The following is a 16668-nucleotide window of genomic DNA, read 5'->3' on the forward strand; positions in this document are numbered from 1 at the left end:
GTGTGGGGGGGCGATGCCGTGGACAGGGCCGGGGTGGTTTGGGGTGTGATGCTGGGGCGTGTGGGCAGGTTGGTGGCGGTGGTGCCGGGGCGGTGCCGCTTGCCTGCAGCTGTGCGGGACGGAGCCACGGGGACCGTGGCTGTGTCCCCCCACTCCACCCAACCCCCATTTTCTGCTGCCCCGTCCATGGCCGGGTGACTGCACCACAGAGCCCGGCCCACCCGTGCCCACCCCACCGTTCCCGGCCGTTCACAGTGCCGGCAGTGCTGGTGGTGCCGCCCCAGGGGAGGCGAAGCGCCGGGCCGGGATTATCAAAACTAGACCTTTACTGGGGAGGCGGCGCTGCCTGCAGCGGGCCGGGGGGAGCAGCCGTGGGGGCCCCTCCTGCCCCGGCGCGCTCAGGGGGTCGGGCCCGGCTGCCGGCGCTCCTGCATGGAGAAGGATTGGCTGCGGATGCGGAAGGCCACCTCCTGCGTGCGGAAGGTGAGGCCGAAGATGTCCTCGTGGTAGCGGTTCTTGTCCTGGGGAAGCAGGCGTCAGGGCAGCGGGCCGGGCACGGTGCCGGTGCCGGCGTGCCGCGCGTCCCGGGTCCTTACCCGCAGCTCGCTGATGAAGTCCCCCGCCTCCCCCAGCGTCATGCCGGCCTGCTGCACCAGGATGTGCTGCACCGTCTGCAGCACCTCGGTGGCCATCGTCACGTCCCCGCAGACGTACATGTGCCCGGCGCTCTGGCACAGCACCCGGTGCACCTCCGCAGCCAGCTGCGTCCGCAGCACGTCCTGCACGTAGGTCTGGGGGACACCGTACCGGGGCAGCCGCTGACACGTGGCCCTGGCCCCATGTCCCCATCCCCAATCTGCTCCTTTGCGCCCTGTCCCCATCCTCGTTTCTGTCCCCGTCCTCGCCTGCGTCCCCATCCCACCCTTGCCTCCATCTCTGTCTCTTGTGTCCCCCACCCTACCCCTGTCCCCTCCACTTCTGTCCCCACCCTTGTCCCCACCGCACCCCTCTCCCCAGCTCCGTCCTTGTTCCAGTCTGTCTCCATTCTTGTCCCCATCCCCATCCTGTCCCCATCCCGTCCCACCTTGGGGGTCCCCGGCTCGCGGGAGAAGGCGGTGAAGACCTGGCTGAGGGCCCCCTCCTCCTGCGCCTCCTGCATCTCCTGCCGGTAGATGTGGTCCAGGGCGGAGGAGCGGCAGCCGAACACCAGCACCATGCTGCCCAGGGGGCCGCCTGCAGGGTAGGGGGTTAGCGGCCGGGACCTGTCCCTCTGTCCCCATGTCCCCATACCCTACATCCCCGCTCCCCCGTGTCCTGCAGCCCCCCCCACGCCCCTGTGTCCCCATGCTGCCCTGTCCCTGCATCCCCATGCCATGCATCCCCGTGTCCCCCCGCCCCCCCATCCTTGTGTCCCCACGTCCCCAAGCCCCTGCCCCGTATTCCCCCATCGCCAGGTCCTTGCGCGTCCCCGTCCCCCCGTGTTCTGCATCCCCGTCCCCCCACCTTCCGTCCCTGGGTGTCCGCATCCCTCCGTCCCTGCACCCCGCATCCCGGTGCCACCGTGTCCTTGCGTCCCCGTGCCCCCCCGCCCCCCCCATGCCCCCCCGTCCCCACGCCCCCCCCGTCCCCCACCTCCGGCCCGCAGCTGGTGCAGCCGCTGCTGCCAGAAGCTGCGGAAGGGCGCGACGCCGGTGCCGGGTCCCACCAGGACGCAGGGGGTCTCGGGGGTGGGCGGCAGCCGGAACGAGGGGGCCCTGCGGGCAGCGGGGTCACCGGGCGCGGTCTCGGGGGACCCCGGGACGGCGCCCGGGGCGGGGGGGGCATGCGGGGAAATGTAGTCCTGGGCACGGAGGGAGGCTGGGAGGTGGAGTTGGGGGGGGGGGGTGCCTGTGGCACGCCGGGAGATGTAGTCCTGTGGGCGGGGGGGCACAGAGGCACGCTGGGACGTGCAGTCGGGGGGGGTCGGGCGGGGCCGCCCCTTACCCTCGGATGAAGGCAGGCACCGTGTCCCCGGGCTGCAGCCGCGCCAGCCAGGTGGAGCAGACGCCGTAGTGCAGGGGACCCTGCCCATCTGCGGGGACCAGAGGCGCTGGAGGGGCTGCGGCTGGCAGCCCCCCCCCCGGCAGGCAACCCCCCCCTACCCCCCGGCAGGGGCTGGGGACACCGCCATCCCCGGGCAAGGCTGGAGGATTGGGGGGGGGGGCGGGGACTGGTGCCGGGGGGAGCTCCGCATCCCTGGGGAAATGCCAACGACAGCACCCAGGCACTGTGTGATGGGGCAGGGTGGGACCCTGGGGGGCCTGGGGACCAAGGGGTGCTCTGGGGACCCTCGAGATGCCCTGGGGACCAGGGGGATGCTCTGGGGACCCTTTAGATGCCCTGGGGACCAAGGGGATGCCCTGGGGACCCTGGAGGTGTCCTGGGGACCAGGGGGATGCTCTGGGGACCTTTTGAGATGCCTTGGAGACCAAGGGGATGCCCTGGGGACCCTCAAGATGCTCTGGGGACCCTGGAGGTGCCCTGGGGACCAAGGGGATGCTCTGGGGACTCTCAAGATGCTCTGGGGACCCTTGAGATGCCCTGGGGACCAGAGGGGTGCTCTGGGGCCGTGCAACACAGGGGCACTGTGAGCAGGTGTTGCCGTGCAGGTGGCAGGGCAGAAGGTAGCAGCCCCCCGCCCAGGGCACCTCCCGTGTCCCCCCCCGCCGTCCCCGCTCACTCTCGCTGTGATAGGTGACAACGGCCACGGTGAGGTGGATCTCCCCGGGGCTGGGGCCGGGTGCGGAGCTGATGGAGTAGTAGCGCGGCTGGAGCAGCGGCAGCTGGGTGAGCAGCAGGGAGGCCGGCAGCCGCACCGAGGGGAACTCCTCCAGCACCTCCAGCAGCGTGGGGCACCGGAACCACTTCCAGTCTTCGTACAGCCGGGCATCCTGCAAGGCACCCAGCTGGGCTGCCGCCACCACGCTTGGCACCCTGGCCCAGCAGGGACCCGGCATCCCTGCCAAGGAGGGGGCCAGCATCCCAGTATCCCAGCCAAGGAGGGGGCCAGTATCCCAGTATCCCAGCCAGGGAGGGGGCCAGCATCCCAGTATCCCAGAATCCCAGCCAGGGAGGGGGCCAACATCCCAGCATCCCAGCCAGGAAAGGGGCCAGCATCCCAGTATCCAAGCATCCCAGCCAGGGAGGAGGCCAGCATCCCAGCATCCCAGCCAGGGAGGAGGCCAGCATCCCAGCCAGGGAGGAGGCCAGCATCCCAGCCAGGGAGGGGGCCAGCATCCCAGCCAGGGAGGGGGCCAGCATCCCAGCCAGGGAGGAGGCCAGCATCCCAGCCAGGGAGGAGGCCAGCATCCCAGCCAGGGAGGGAGCCAGCATCCCAGCCAGGGAGGGGGCCAACATCCCCATCGGCAGGGACCAAGCATCCCAGAGCCCCAGCACCCCCCAGCCCCTCTCCGCAGGGCTGGCAGCCCCCCCGTGTCCCCCCCGCACCCCACCTGGCTGAGCTGCTGCAGGCGCTGGCGGTGGGCCGGCTCCCGCGCCAGTGTGGCTAGGAGCTGCAGGAACCGGGGGCTCGGCGGGGCGGCCACGTCCAGGAAGAAGGTGAGCGCCTGGGCCAGGGTGCAGGGGGGCAGGCGGCTCTGTGGCACCCAGGGCTGGGGAGGGGGGGGCCCCCCTGTGGGAGAGCAGGAGGGGAGGGGATGGGGATGCTCAGCCCTTGCCCCTGCCCCTGACACAACCCCTTCCCCAGCCCCTTCCCCTGCCCCAGCCCTTGCCCCTGCCCCTTCCCCTTCCTTTTCCCCAGCCCCTTCCTTTTCCGCAGCTCCTACTCCTGCCCCAGCCCCAGCCCCTACCCCTTCCCCTTACTCTTCCCCTTCCTTTTCTCCAGCCCCTACCCCTTCCCCAGCCCCTTCCCCTTCCTTTTCCCCAGCCCCTTCCCCTACCCCTTTCCCTTCCTTTTCCCCTGCCCCAGCCCCTACCCCTTCCTTTTCCCCAGCCCCTGCCCCTTCCTTTTCCCCTACCCCTTCCCCAGCCCCTTCCCCTTACTCTGCCCCTTCCCCTTCCTTTTCCCCAGCCCCTTCCCCTACCCCTTTCCCTTCCTTTTCCCCTGCCCCAGCCCCTACCCCTTCCTTTTCCCCAGCCCCTGCCCCTACCCCTTCCCCTTCCTTTCCCCCAGCCCCTGCCCCTTCCCAGCCCCTGTCCCCTCTCCCGTCGCCGGGGGTCCCTACCGCTGGGGTCCCCCTCCAGGCTCTCCACCAGGACGGGCTGCTCGGGGGGCGGGGGGTCCTCCACCCGCCCCAGCACCCCCCGCACCAGCTCGGGGCGGTTGGCGGGGAAGACGCCGAGGTGGTCCCCGGGCTGGTACCGCAGCTCCGCCTGCCCCGCCGAGTCCAGCCGCACCAGCAGCGTGGCCCGGCTGTGCCGGGGGGGGGGAATCAGCAGGGGGGGGGCGGCCCTGCGGGGGGGGCCCGGGAGTGCAGGGGGGGCCCGGGGGTTGCGGGGCCGGCGGGCGGGAGGGGGCTCGGGGGCGCCGAGGGGGGGGCCCGGGGGGGCAGGGAGGACCCGGCGGGGGGGGTCCCGGAGTCGCGGGGGGGGGCCCCGTGGGCGGGGTGGGGGCCGGGGGTGGGCCCGAAGGTGCAGGGAGGGCCCAGGCTTGGGGGGGGCACGGGGGTGCGGGAGGATCGGGGAGAGTGCGGGGTGGTCCCGGGGGCGGGGGGATCCCAGGGGCGCGGGGGTGTCCCGGGGCTGGGGGGGGGCCCGGCGCTGAGGGGGCCCGGGGACGCGGGATCCCGGGGGTGGGGGGGGCCCGGGGGTGGGGGCGCGGGGGTTCCCGGGGGGCGGGGAGGGGGGTGTCCGGCAGCGGGGGGTCCCCGGGGGCGGGGGGGGGGCTCACCTGGACTCCTCGCTCTGCAGGTTCTCCACGGAGAGCACCGTGCAGGGGAACACCCGGCGCTTGTGCAGGTGGGACAGCCCTGGGGGGGGACGGAGGGGCTGGGGGGTCACAGGGGGGCTGGGAGGGGCTGAGCGGGTGACGGGGGGCTGAGGGGGTCACAGGAGATCCTGGGGAGGCCGGGGGGGGCTGGGAGGCTCACGGGGAGACCCTTGGCAGGGTGCTGCGGGGATCCCACGTTTGTGCTGCCTGTGGGTGTCCCGGGGGGGTCATGGGCTGTTCTCCCCAGAGCTGTGGGGGGCGGGGGAGGATGTCCGGGGGGGCCGTGGGGCAGCTGCCAGTCACGGGTGGAAGGTGATGCAGAGGGGCAGGCGGCTCCCAAGGGTCAGGGACTTGCGGGGGGCGTGGGTGTGGGGGGTGCTGGGGGTCCCGAGGGGGTGGCGGTACCGGCCAGGGTCTCTGTGGCCTGGGGCTGCCCGACCAGCCGGTGCTTCTGGCGCTTCCAGCCCTGCGGGGAGGCGAAGAGCTCCTCGGCCCCCGCCGCCCCGTCCCCCACGCAGAAGGTCTCGCAGGCGGCCTGTGGGCAAGGGAGGGGGGCCCGGTGGGTGCCAGGAGAGGAGGGGGGCGCTGGGTGTCCCCCACCACCCGCCGTCCTCGGTGCCCCCCCGACCTGGAAGACGAGGCGAGCCCACGTGCGGAAGGACTCCTCCTGGGCGCAGAGCTCGTCACCCTCGCCCATGGGCAGGACCCGTTCCCCCCCCAGCTCCTCCAGCCGCGTGTCCACCGCCCGGGCGAAGGCGCAGAAGTGGGGGTACGCCCGCGAGCCCAGCCCGAACACCGAGAACCTGCCGCCATCGGGGAGGGGGAGATGAGCACGGTGATCCCAGACCCGGACCCTCTGATGGAGGGTCAGAGCCTGCACTGTGGGTGGGGGTCCCAGGGCTGGGGGGGGGATGCTCGGGGCTGTTGGTGAGGGGCACCTAGGGCTGTGGGTCAGGGTGGGGGCTGTGCTCAGGGTTTTTGTGAGCAGGGGGTGGTCAGGGCCGTTAGAAGTGGGGTTCATGGTTAGGGACCCCCAGGGGGAACTCCTGCCCCCTCCCACAGCCGTGAGACAGACAGGGGCTGGAGCTGCTGGTGCTGCTGGTCCCAGGGCCGGTGCCCACCGCAGGCTCTGCCCCCTCCCCAGCTGGCAGCTGGCCGCAGACCTGCCCGGCACCGTGCAGCCCCCCTGGATGGGGCACCCCAAGCCCCAGCCAGGCACCGAGCTCAGGCAGAGGACCCCATCCCCACCCCTGCCCCTATGGCCATGGCTGTGCCTGTGGCCGTGCCAGCGGTACCGCAGGGCGCCCAGCGTGCCGGCGCTGTCCGTGTTGCTCAGCTGCCGTCGTTTCTTCTTCCAGGAGGCGACGAGCTGGTCTGACTGTGAGACGCTGTTGAACCGCAGCTTGTAGCTCCTGTGCGGAACAGAGGGCAGGGTGAAGGCAGGGTGACGGCAGGGTGGGCCCTTCCCCACCCCAGCCCCCAGCCGGGCACCCCCGGCCTCCCCGGGGTGCTCACTTGGGTGGCTCAGCCTGGGAGGTGCTGGTGTAGGGCGAAGTCATCTCCATCAGCGCCTTGGAGAAGCTCTGTCGAGGGCAGCACGTCACCACCCCGTCCCCATCCCTGTCCTCTTTCCCCCCCCTTATTCCCACAGACCCTCACCTCTGCACACTCAGGGGGGTCCCCGTTGCCGAAGGTGCTGGTCACCACCAGCACCAGGGTCTCGTGCTCCAGGGACACCACATCGTACTCATCCATGCACAGCACCTGCGTGGAGGGGGGGGACATGGGGTTGGGACATGGGCAGGGGGCTGCAACAGGGGCCTTCCCCCCAATCTCCCCCTGCCCACCTTGGGGTCAAAGGCACGTCGGAAGAGCTGGCAGAGGTTCCAGGCGTAGGTCCGGGATTTGCCGGTCTCGGTGGCGTAGAGGATGGTGGCCTTCACCCGGCGTGCCATCATGTGTCCCATCAGCTTAGCCGAGATCTTCACCGCGCTGAGGTGGGGGGACGGACGGACGGACGACGACACACATGAATCGGGTCAGCGTCCGGTCCTCCGCTTGGTGACCTCCAGGGACCCTCCCCAAGGGTGGACACCTACTTGGCCACCTCCTTGAAGGTCTTTCTCCTGGTGACGGTGGTGCCTTTGGAGACGTAGACCTTCCAGGCGTCAGGCTGTGGGGTGGGCAGGGGGTCAGCTGGGGGACTGGGGGGCTAGGGTGCTGTAGGGTGGTGGGGCCGGGCCCACCTGGTAGCGGAAGGTGGGACAGAGCTGGTAGTTGACCATCTCCTGGTGAAAGACGGGGGTGAGGCTGCCCGAGATGGGGGGCACGATCCAGACCCAGTCAGCCGGGCACCCCCCCCGCGTCCGCAGCTCGTTCTCCATGTGCTTCACGAAGGACTCGGTGGCCGCGTGGTGGTCCACGATCGTCACTTTGGCCACCTGCGGGGACAGCGGGCTGGGGGGGCTGGCAGCGGCCGGCACCCGGCCCAGCATCGTGGCGGTGTCGGGGTCCCCGTGGCGTGGCGGTGCCGGCGTCCCCCCGGCCGCACGTCCCACCTGGTAGCTGTGCAGCACGGCGACGTTCACCTCCACCGCCGCCTTGTCCTTCCAGAGGGACGATGTCGTCCGTGTGTCCAGCCCCATGCGCAGGGCAACCTCCTGCCGGCGGTGTGGGGGGGCTCAGCACAGCTGCTCCAGGACACCAGGGTCCCAGTGGGGGGGCACGGTGCAGCTGAGCCCCCCCCCCCCCCCCGGCCGCAGGGCTCACCGGCAGCAGGTTGTAGCGCTGGCTGTCGCAGAGGTTCCTGGTGCCGATCTCGCTGCTCATGTACCAGCCGTTGAAGGGGGCCGCCGGGAACTCCAGCCCCCCGATCTCCAGCAGCATGTTGGAGACGGCCGGCAGCGCGTACCACCGCAGCCCCAGCTCCCCGAACCACTCCAGCCTGCGTGGGGGGGTGGGCTGTAGCCGGGGACCCACGCCGGCCCCAGGTCCCCGGCGTGGGCCCCCAACATTCATCCCAGACCCACTCCCACCCCCTCCCCACGGGTGAGCGCGTGGGACCCCAGCCCCCCGGCCCGGAGCGGGGGTCCTATTGAGGCCGACAGGGTCCAGGTCCCTCGGGCCCATGTGGGGGGTGTCGGCCCCACTCACGTGGGGTGGTGGAGGGGCACTTCGAGGACCAGCTCCGGCGGGAGGGGGAAGAGCTCGGGGGGCTCCTCGGGGCTCTGCAGCAGCAGCGGCAGCACGTCGAAGCGGCCACCGCCGGGGCTCCAGCCGTAGTGGACGCAGAGCTGGGGGGCGGCAGTGTCAGGGCGGGGGTGGTGCTGGGGGGGGCCAGGGGTCCAGGAGCATGGGGGGGGGGGTCCCCACCTCGGTGATGTCAACGTTGGCTGGGTCCCCCAGTACGGAGCCGTCAGGCTGCCGGTACCCGGCGTAGCGGATCAGCTGCGTGTTCCAGATGCGGAAATCGCCACGGCCCGGCGTCCGCTGGGGGAAGATGGTGATGGCCGACCTGGGGGGGGGGCAGGGTGGGATGTCACTGACACCCCCACTGGTTGTGGGGGGCCAGGCTGTCCTGCCCTGGGTGGGGGGTCCGGCCAGCAGCAAGCGCGGTGGCTGGGCCGGGCTCTCACCGAATATTGCCGCGGTTGGTGGCGTATTGGATGTGGGTGCAGAGGAAGCTGAACATCTCCCCAACGTTGGCACAGTCCCGGGCATCGAACACCTGTGGGACAGGGTCAGAGGAGGACATGGGAGATGTCCCAGGGTGACCCCCAGCTGTGGGGAAGAGGTGGGGGGTCCCCACTGGCACCATGGGTCGCCCCCCACCCTCACCTGCAGCTTGTTCCACTGGATGCGTCCCACGCAGCGCGCGGCGTTGCGCCAAGCCTGCTTGGCCCCGAAGACGAGCTCGGGCTCCAGCAGCTGGTAGGTGCCAGTGGCCCTGATGGCGGCTTCCACCTCCCGCAGCCGCTGGGTGTGTGCCGGGGAGTTCTCCCTACGGACACCCCCGCACCTCAGCACACTCCCCCCCTGCCAAGACCCCCTGCACTGTTGCAGGGTGCCCTGGGCAGCGCTGGGGCTTTGGGGGATCTATCTTGTGCGGGGCTGGGGTGGGGGCTATGGGGCTACTTTGGGGCAGAGATGGGAATGTGGGGTGCCCTGGGGCAGGGATGGGGCTATGGGGTATCTTGGGCAGGGATGGGACTGTGGGGTGCCCCAGGGCAGGGATGAGGCTGGGCTGTGGGGTGCTCTGGGGTAGGGAAGGGGCTGTGGGGTGCTTTGGGGCAGGCCTGGGTTGTGGGGTACCCCAGGACAGAGATGGGGCTGAGGGATGCTCTGGGGCAGGGATGGGGCTGTGGGGCACCCCGGAGCAGGGCAGGTCCAGGCAGTGGGGAGCCCTGGGCAAGGATGGGGATGTGGGGGGGCCCCCGCCGCCCCCGCTCACCTCCGCAGGGACAGGTAGTACTGGGTGATGAAGTCCCGGGCCAGGCCCAGCAGCTCCTCGGCAGGACGGGCACCCTCGGGGACCGGGGCCGGCAGCGGCCGCGGCAGCACCAGCGAGCCCAGGCAGCGCTGCCCTGAGCAGGGCAGCTCCTGGGGCAGGGGGGGTCACCCGGGGGGCCCTGTCCCACACCCCCGGTCCCAGACCCCCCTCCATCCCTGCATCCCCATCCACACATCTCCCATCCCATGTCTCCAGCCCTGTGCCCCCAGCCCTGCACCCCCCATCCTGCACCCCCATCCCCGTGGCCCCCAGCCCAGTGAACCCCAGCCCCACGCCCCCAGCCCTGCACCCCCTATTCCCATGCCCCCCGACCCTGCACCCCCCAGCCCTGCACCCCCTATTCCCATGCCCCCCAACCCTGCACCCCCCAGCCCTGCACCCCCCCACCTGCAGGGCCTGGGCACAGAGCGTGTCATAGCCGATGCTCCCCGTCTCCCAGTTCTTCAGCCGGGCAAAGCGGGGGGGCTCCACCGGGCGGGTGGGTGCCGAGCTGGGGGGAGACGGCCCTGAGCATAGCCCGGGCACGGGGGGGGTGCCCCAGCCTGCCCCACACGTGGAGCAGAGCTGGGGGACCCGGGGGGGGGGTGCCCCCCCCGCCTCCCTTTCTCCAGCGGCTCCAACACCGGGACCCTCCCGGCTGCCGCCACCCCGGGCTGCTGGGACCTGCCTGTGGGGACCGCGACCCCCGGGGGGTGGGAAAGGGGCACTGGGGTGATGGGATCCATGGAGGTGGGTTGTGGGGGGGTGCTGGGGGGCCGTGCTGGGGACATGGGGGTGACTGGGGATCTCCCTGTCCCCAGCCCCTGGTGCTGCTGTGGTGGCCGTGGGCGACCGGCTCAGCCCCATGGGGCTGACCTGATCTGGGGGGGCTGATCTGGGGGGGGCAGGGGCTGGGGACGGCTGAGCGGGGGGGGGGCAGGGGCTGGGGAGGGCACGGGGCGTTCCTGGGCCTCTTGCGTGTGTGTGAGTGTGAACAATGGCCATGAGTCAGAGCGGGCTCCTGGCCACCGAGAGGGTGAACCGACCTCCCGTCCCCGTCCCCCTCCCCGTCCTCTCTGGGCTGGGGTGTCCCCGCACGTCCTGGCATGGCTCTACCTCCCATCCCCACTCGACCCCACACGCCCCCTCCCCATACAGCCCCATACGGCTCCATACGGCCCCATACAGCCCATATGCCCCAGCACACCCCGGTAGGTCCCAACTGGGGGGGCTGTGGGCACTGCAGTGGGGCTGCTGGGGACACGCCGTGGGGCAGGGGACACCAGCATGACACCACGGGGCACCACGGGCAGGCAGGCGCAGGGCTCTGCTGCCGATGGGCTCCCGTGGCTGCACCGCATTCTGCCCCAGTGAGCCGCGCACGCCACCCTGGCTGGGACACGTCTCCGGTGGGGACACCTCTCCGGTGGGCTCCAGCCATGAGGGGACGTCCCCATGAGCCACAGCGGGGCCAGGCAGGAGGGGGCCAAGCGAGGAGTCCCCGTCGAGGCACAGGGGCCGGGGGCCCCGGTGTGCCGCGGCACAATGGGTGCCGGTGTCCCGTTTGTCCCGGCCATCCATCCCACCCCAGCCGCCCCGCTCACCCACCTGCTCCGCTCGGTGCTGGCGCTCTCCTCGGGCGCGGCGCTGAGCTGCCGGGAGCAGAGGCCGAGGCCGCAGGAGCGGGCAGTGCCGGGCAGCACGGCCGGCAGGTTGCCCATCGTGCCGCCACTGAGCCGCCAGTGCCGGGAGCGGCCGCTTCCTCCGGCCGCGGTGGGGAAGTGGTGACCTCGGCCACGCACGCCTCCGCCCCGCGCACAATGGGCGCCCCAACCGCCGCGACGCCGCCCGCCGGCACGCGGCCTGGGCCGCACCGGAGACCCTGGCGAGGGGCTTCAGCCCCGCTCTGCCCTCCCTGCACCCCAGTGCGCAGGCCGGGGGGCACGCAGCGATGGCGGTGCCGGGGAGCGGCGTGCGCAGGACCCCCGGCGTGGCTGTGGGGCCCTGGCACGGTCATGGACCTCCAGCACAGTCATGGGACCCCCAGCACGGTCATGGGACCCCCAGCACGGTCACGGGGCCCCCAGCGTGGCTACGGGACACCCGGCATGGCCACAGCCCCCCAGCACAGCCATGGGACCCTCCTGCCTCCCCCAGCTGCTGCCCCACTGGGGGGTCTGCTCCCCCCCAGCCCCCAGCCCCATGGCACGCCGGTGCGGGGCAGGGGGGTGTGAGGGACCGTGGGCTGGGGTCTGCCACCCCCTGCCCCTGCTGGGGCCAGCTGCCCCCCACTCCTGCTGCCCCTCCTGCTGGGTACGGGTCCCTTGGGGGGCCATGGGGGAGCGTGCCCCCCCTTGCAGGGTCCCACATTTTCGTCAGGAGGTTGGGTGCCCTGTGGGGGTCCCAGGCCTCCCCCCCCCGTCTCCCTGCCCGAGGGCTGTGGGGCGGATGTCCGAAGCGAGCCCCCGGTTTCCCCGGCACCCCCCCCGCGCAGGGCCACCGCTCCCCACCCAGTTCCTGCCATTGATGTGCCAGGCCGCTCCCCTGGGACCCCCGGGCCGGGCACCCCGAGGGGGGGGCTGTGCCCCTGGGACCCTCCCTGGGGGGGGGGGGGCACGGGTGGAAGGGGGTTACCCTGGGGAGACAGGGTGGAATGGGGGGGTCACCCTAGCTATCGGCGGGGTTGGGGGGTCCCGCGGTGACCCCCAGAGTGGGGCAGGGGTGCCGGGGGAGGTGGGGACGGGGACCCCGGGTGCCGGGGGGGGGGTGCAGGTGGTGACAGGGACCCCGGGGCAGCGGGACCGGGATGTTCTGGGGGTGCGGGGCCTGTCTTGGGGGGGGTGCGGGGTCCCCCGGGGCCCTGGCTGGGGGTCCGGCAGCGGTTCGCCGGCGGGGGGGGGGGACCCAGCCCGCGGCCCCCGCAGTCGACGGGAAACCGCGCCCGGCCCCGGCTGCCGGCGGTTCCTTCCTGCGGCGGGGGGAAGCGGGGGCCGGGGGGCGGCGAGCCGGGCGGGCACCGCGGGCGGGGCGGGGGGCAGAGCAGCGCGGGGGGGGGGTGCCGCAGGGACCCCCCAAGGGGGGCACACTGCCCCGTGGCCCCCCAAGGGACCCGCTCCAGGGACACCCCCATGGAGGGGGGTACAGGTGGGGGACGGGCTGGGTGAGGGGCAGCGGCTTCGGCCCCGCGACTCCTCCCGGAGCGGGGTGGGGGGGTCCCGGTCCCCCCCTCCCTGGGGTGGGGGGCGCGGATTGCCCCCCCGCTCCCCGGACTTTTCCCCGCCCCCCAGCCGGCTCCGTGCCCCCCCCCAGCTCCCCCATCCTCGCCGGGGGCGGGGCACGCCTGTCCGTCACCGCAGAGCGCTGAGACGATTGGCTGCCCTTCCCCGGGGGGGGGGAAGGCGGGGACTCGGCCCTGGGGCAGCCGGGGGGTCTGGGGGGGGGCTCGGGGCTTGTCCTGCCCCACGGGTCGGCCCCTGCCCCACTGCCTCCCCCCGCCCCACGGGTCGGTCCCTGCCCGTCCCCGCAGCCCGCCGCTGCCCTGCCCCTCCCCACGCGTGTCCCCCGCGGGGCGGCCGTGGGGACTCCGGCAGCCGCCCGGGGCTCGGATCGGCCAAGCTGGGCCGGGTTGGGCCGGGCTTGACTGGGCCGGGCCGGGCCAAGCCGGGCCGGGCCGGGCCGAGCAGGTCGGGTCCCGGCGGTCGCAGCCCCGGCAGCGGGTCCGGGCCGGGTCCGGCGCCAGTTTCAGCACCTGGGACAGAGCCCGGCGGGGCGGCCCGGCTGGGACTGGACTGGGACTGGACTGGGACTGGACTGGGACTGGGACCGGGACTGGGACTGGGACTGGGACTGGGACTGGGACTGGACTGGGACTGGACTGGGACTGGGACCGGGACTGGGACTGGGACCGGGACCGGGACTGGGACTGGAATTGGGACTGGGACCAGCAACAGGACCAGCACTGGGACTGGGACCAAGATTGGGACTAGGACCAGCAGCAGGACCAGCACTGGGACTGGGACCAAGATAGGGACTAGGACTGCAACTGGGACCGGCACTGGAACTGAGACACAGCACCGGGTGTGGGATTGGGACTGGGACTAGGACCAGGATGGGAATTGGAACTGGGACCCAGACTGGGACTGGGACCGGGACCAGGGCCAGAATGGGGATTGGGATGGGGATTGGGACTGGGATGGGACTAGGACTGGGACCGGGACCTGGATTGGGACCAGAACTGGGACTAGGACAGGGACAGAGATTGGACTGGGAGTGGGACTGGGATTGGGACTGGAACTGTAACTGGAACTGACTGAGACTGAGACTGGGACTGGACTGGACTGGGACTGGGACCAGCACCGGGACCAGCACTGGGATTGGGACTGACATTGACACTGAGATGGGACCAGGACAAGGATTGGGACTGGAACTGGATGGGGACAGGGACTGGGACTGGAACTGGGACAATGACTGGAACTGGAACTGGGACTGGAATTAGTACTGGAATTGGGACTGGGTCTGGACTGGGACAGGGACCAAGACTGAGGCTAGGATTGGAACTGGGACCGGCACTAGAGCTGAGACATAGCACCAGGACTGGGATTGGGACTGGGGTTGGGACTGGCACTGGAACCAGCACCGGGACCAGCACTGAGACTGGGACCAGGACTGGGACTGGAACCAGAACTGGGATCAGGACTGGGTCTGGAACTGGAACTGGACTGGACTGGGCCTGGACTGGATTGGAACTGCGACCAGCACTGGAACTGGACTAGACTGGGACTGTGACCAGCACCGGGACCAGCATTGGGACTGGGACTGGAACAGGGACAGGGACAGGGACAGGGACTGGGACTGGGATTGGACCAGGACTGGGGCTGGGACTGGAACTGGGATTGGGATTGGGACTGGGACTGGACCAGGACTGGGACTGGGACTGGGACTGGCACCAGAACTGAGACACAACACTGGGACTGGGATTCGGACTGGGAATCGGACTGATACTGGAACCAGCACTGGGATTGGGACGGAGATTGGCACTGGGACTGGGACTGGGACTAGGACCTGGACTGGACTGGAGCTGAGACTGGGACCAGGACTGAGACTGGGACCAGGACTGGGATGGGGATTGGAACTGGGATGGGACTGAAACTGGGACTGGGACAGGGACAGGTATTGGACCAGGACTGGGACCAGACTGGGACTGGGACTGGGACTGGAACTGGGACTGGAATTGGGACTGGAATTGGGACTGGGACCAGCACCAGGACCAGCACTGGAATTGGGACCAAGATTGGGACTAGGACTGCAACTGAGATCGGCACTGGAACCGAGACAGCACTGGGAGTGGGACTGGGACTGGGATAGGGACTAGAACTGGACTGGTCTGGGACTGGACTGGAGCAGGACTGGGACTGGGACCCAGACTGGGACAGGGACTGGGACTGGACTGGAACAGGGAATGCAACCAGCACCAGGACCAGCACCATGACTTGGACCAACACTGGGACTAGGACTAGGACTAGGACTAGGACTGGGAGTGGAACTGGGACTAGGACTGGGAGTGATACCCAGCACTGGGATTGGGACCAGCAATGGGACTAGCCCCAGGACTGGGACTGGAATTACAGTGGGGACTAGGTTTGGAACTGCAACCAGTACTGGGACTGGGACCGACACTGGGACTGGGACCAGGAACGTTACTGAACTGGGATTTGGACCAGCACCAGAATTGGAACTGGGATGGGAACTGGAACCAGCACCCAGACCAGCACTGGGACTGGGACTGTGACAGGGACTGGGACAGAGACTGGATTAGGACTGTGAACAGCACTGGGACCAGTACTGGCACCACCACTGGGATTGGGACTGGGACTGGGACTGGAGCTGAACTGGGACTGGGGCTGGGACTGGATTGGACAGGACTAGATTGGGACTGGAACTGGAACTAGCACTGGGACCAGCACTGGGATTGGGACTATGACTGCAACTGGGACTGGCACTGGAACTAAGACACAGCACCGGGCCTGGGACTGATACTGGAACCAGCACCAGGACCAGTACTGAGATTGGGACTGGGACCAGATCTGGGACCAGGACTGGGACCGGAACTGGAACTGGACTTAACTGCACTGGGACTGGGACCAGTATCAGGACTAGCACTGGGGCTGGGACCAAGTTTGGCACTGGGGCTGGGACTGGGACTGGGACCTGGAGTGGACTGGGATCGAGACTGGGAGCAGGACTGGGATGGGGTTTGGGACTGTGATGGGACAAGGACAGGGACCGGCACTGGGACTGGGACGGGGACCGGCACTGGGACTGAGACAGGAACTGCAGTTGGGACTGGGACTGGACTGGGACCAGCACCGTGACCAGCACTGGGACGGGGACCAGGACTGGGACTAGGATCGCACCTGGGACCAGCACCGGAACTTAGACACAGCACCGGGACTGAGACTAGAATTACAGCCGGGACTGCGATTGGGGCTGGGACCGAGTGCTGGGACTGGGACCAGGACCGTGACCGAACTGGGACTGGGACCAGCACCAGGACTGGAACAGGGACTGGGACCCCGCCGGGACCGGGACCGGGACCGGGGCCCGCTCGGCGGGGGCGGGACCCCGGGGAGGCGGGGCCGGGGGGACCCCCGGGACGGGGCGGGGGGGGGGGGGGGAGGCCGCCCGGCCCGGCCCGGCCCGGCCCGATCGTCGCCCCGGGGCCGGGCGTGGCGGGGAGGCCCCCCCGGGCGCTCCCCCCCCGCTCCCCACCGCCGCGGCCATTGGCTGCGGCCGCGCTCGCCCCGCCCCACGGGCCCGGCTGTCAACACGCAGCGCCCGCCGCCGCCCGCCGAGCCGAGCCGAGCCGAGCCGGGCTGAGCCGAGCCGAGCCGAGCCGAGCCGAGCCGGGCCGGGCCGAGCCGGGCCGAGCTGAGCTGAGCCCCGCCGGGCCGAGCCGTGCTGAGCCGAGCCGAGCCGAGCCGGGCCGAACCCCGCCGGGCGGGGCGGGGGCGGGGGCTCCATCCCCCCCAGCCGCTCCTTGACTAAATAAGGCCGATGCTGCGCCCGCCGCGGCGCGCACCGAGCGGGTAGAGCCGGGGGGCGGAGGGGGGGGCACCGGCACCGGCACCGGCACCGGCACCGGCACCGGGCGGGCAGGGTCCGGGACCGGCGGGCACCGGGCGGGGGAGGGCCCAGCCTTAACCCCTGCGCGCCCGCCCGGCATCCCGGGGCTGAGCCGGGCCCGGGGCCGAGC

At 71.2% G+C, this 16668-nt stretch overlaps 1 protein-coding gene across 2 annotated transcripts; it reads right to left on the bottom strand.

Moving 5' to 3' along the window:
* Positions 1 to 14: 14 nt before the first annotated feature.
* On the bottom strand, positions 15 to 11175 carry NOS3 (nitric oxide synthase 3). Of its 2 annotated transcripts, XM_075042823.1 has the most exons (26): positions 11025 to 11175; positions 9825 to 9927; positions 9378 to 9526; positions 8765 to 8927; positions 8563 to 8654; positions 8300 to 8441; positions 8081 to 8220; positions 7697 to 7871; positions 7486 to 7587; positions 7174 to 7368; positions 7027 to 7100; positions 6775 to 6919; positions 6587 to 6691; positions 6443 to 6510; positions 6223 to 6339; positions 5556 to 5730; positions 5333 to 5462; positions 4889 to 4967; positions 4224 to 4411; positions 3492 to 3670; positions 2720 to 2930; positions 1984 to 2071; positions 1633 to 1754; positions 1085 to 1233; positions 597 to 791; positions 304 to 521 (listed from the first exon to the last, which is right to left on the bottom strand). In XM_075042823.1, the coding sequence occupies exons 1-26, from the start codon at positions 11135 to 11137 to the stop codon at positions 399 to 401; spliced, it is 3522 nt and encodes a 1173-aa protein (XP_074898924.1). In that variant the 5' UTR covers positions 11138 to 11175; the 3' UTR covers positions 304 to 398. The 2 variants fall into 2 exon arrangements, with proteins under 2 accessions (XP_074898915.1, XP_074898924.1); XM_075042814.1 differs by lacking the exon at positions 1633 to 1754 and having other exon boundaries at positions 15 to 521.
* Positions 11176 to 16668: the final 5493 nt, after the last annotated feature.

This window comes from Buteo buteo, chromosome 2, assembly GCF_964188355.1.
Source record: "Buteo buteo chromosome 2, bButBut1.hap1.1, whole genome shotgun sequence".
NCBI lineage: Eukaryota > Metazoa > Chordata > Aves > Accipitriformes > Accipitridae > Buteo > Buteo buteo.

What these genes read in the sequence shown, in the direction of transcription:
- NOS3 (XM_075042814.1), bottom strand. Translation starts at nt 11,137, where the DNA reads ATGGGCAACCTGCCGGCCGTGCTGCCCGGCACTGCCCGCTCCTGCGGC. An exon ending in GTCCCACCTTCCGCTACCAG is followed by an intron (nt 7,101 to 7,173) that starts GTGGGCCCGGCC and finishes CCCACCCCACAG; the next exon opens with CCTGACGCCTGGAAGGTCTA. An exon ending in ACCTTCAAGGAGGTGGCCAA is followed by an intron (nt 6,920 to 7,026) that starts GTAGGTGTCCAC and finishes CCCCCACCTCAG; the next exon opens with CGCGGTGAAGATCTCGGCTA.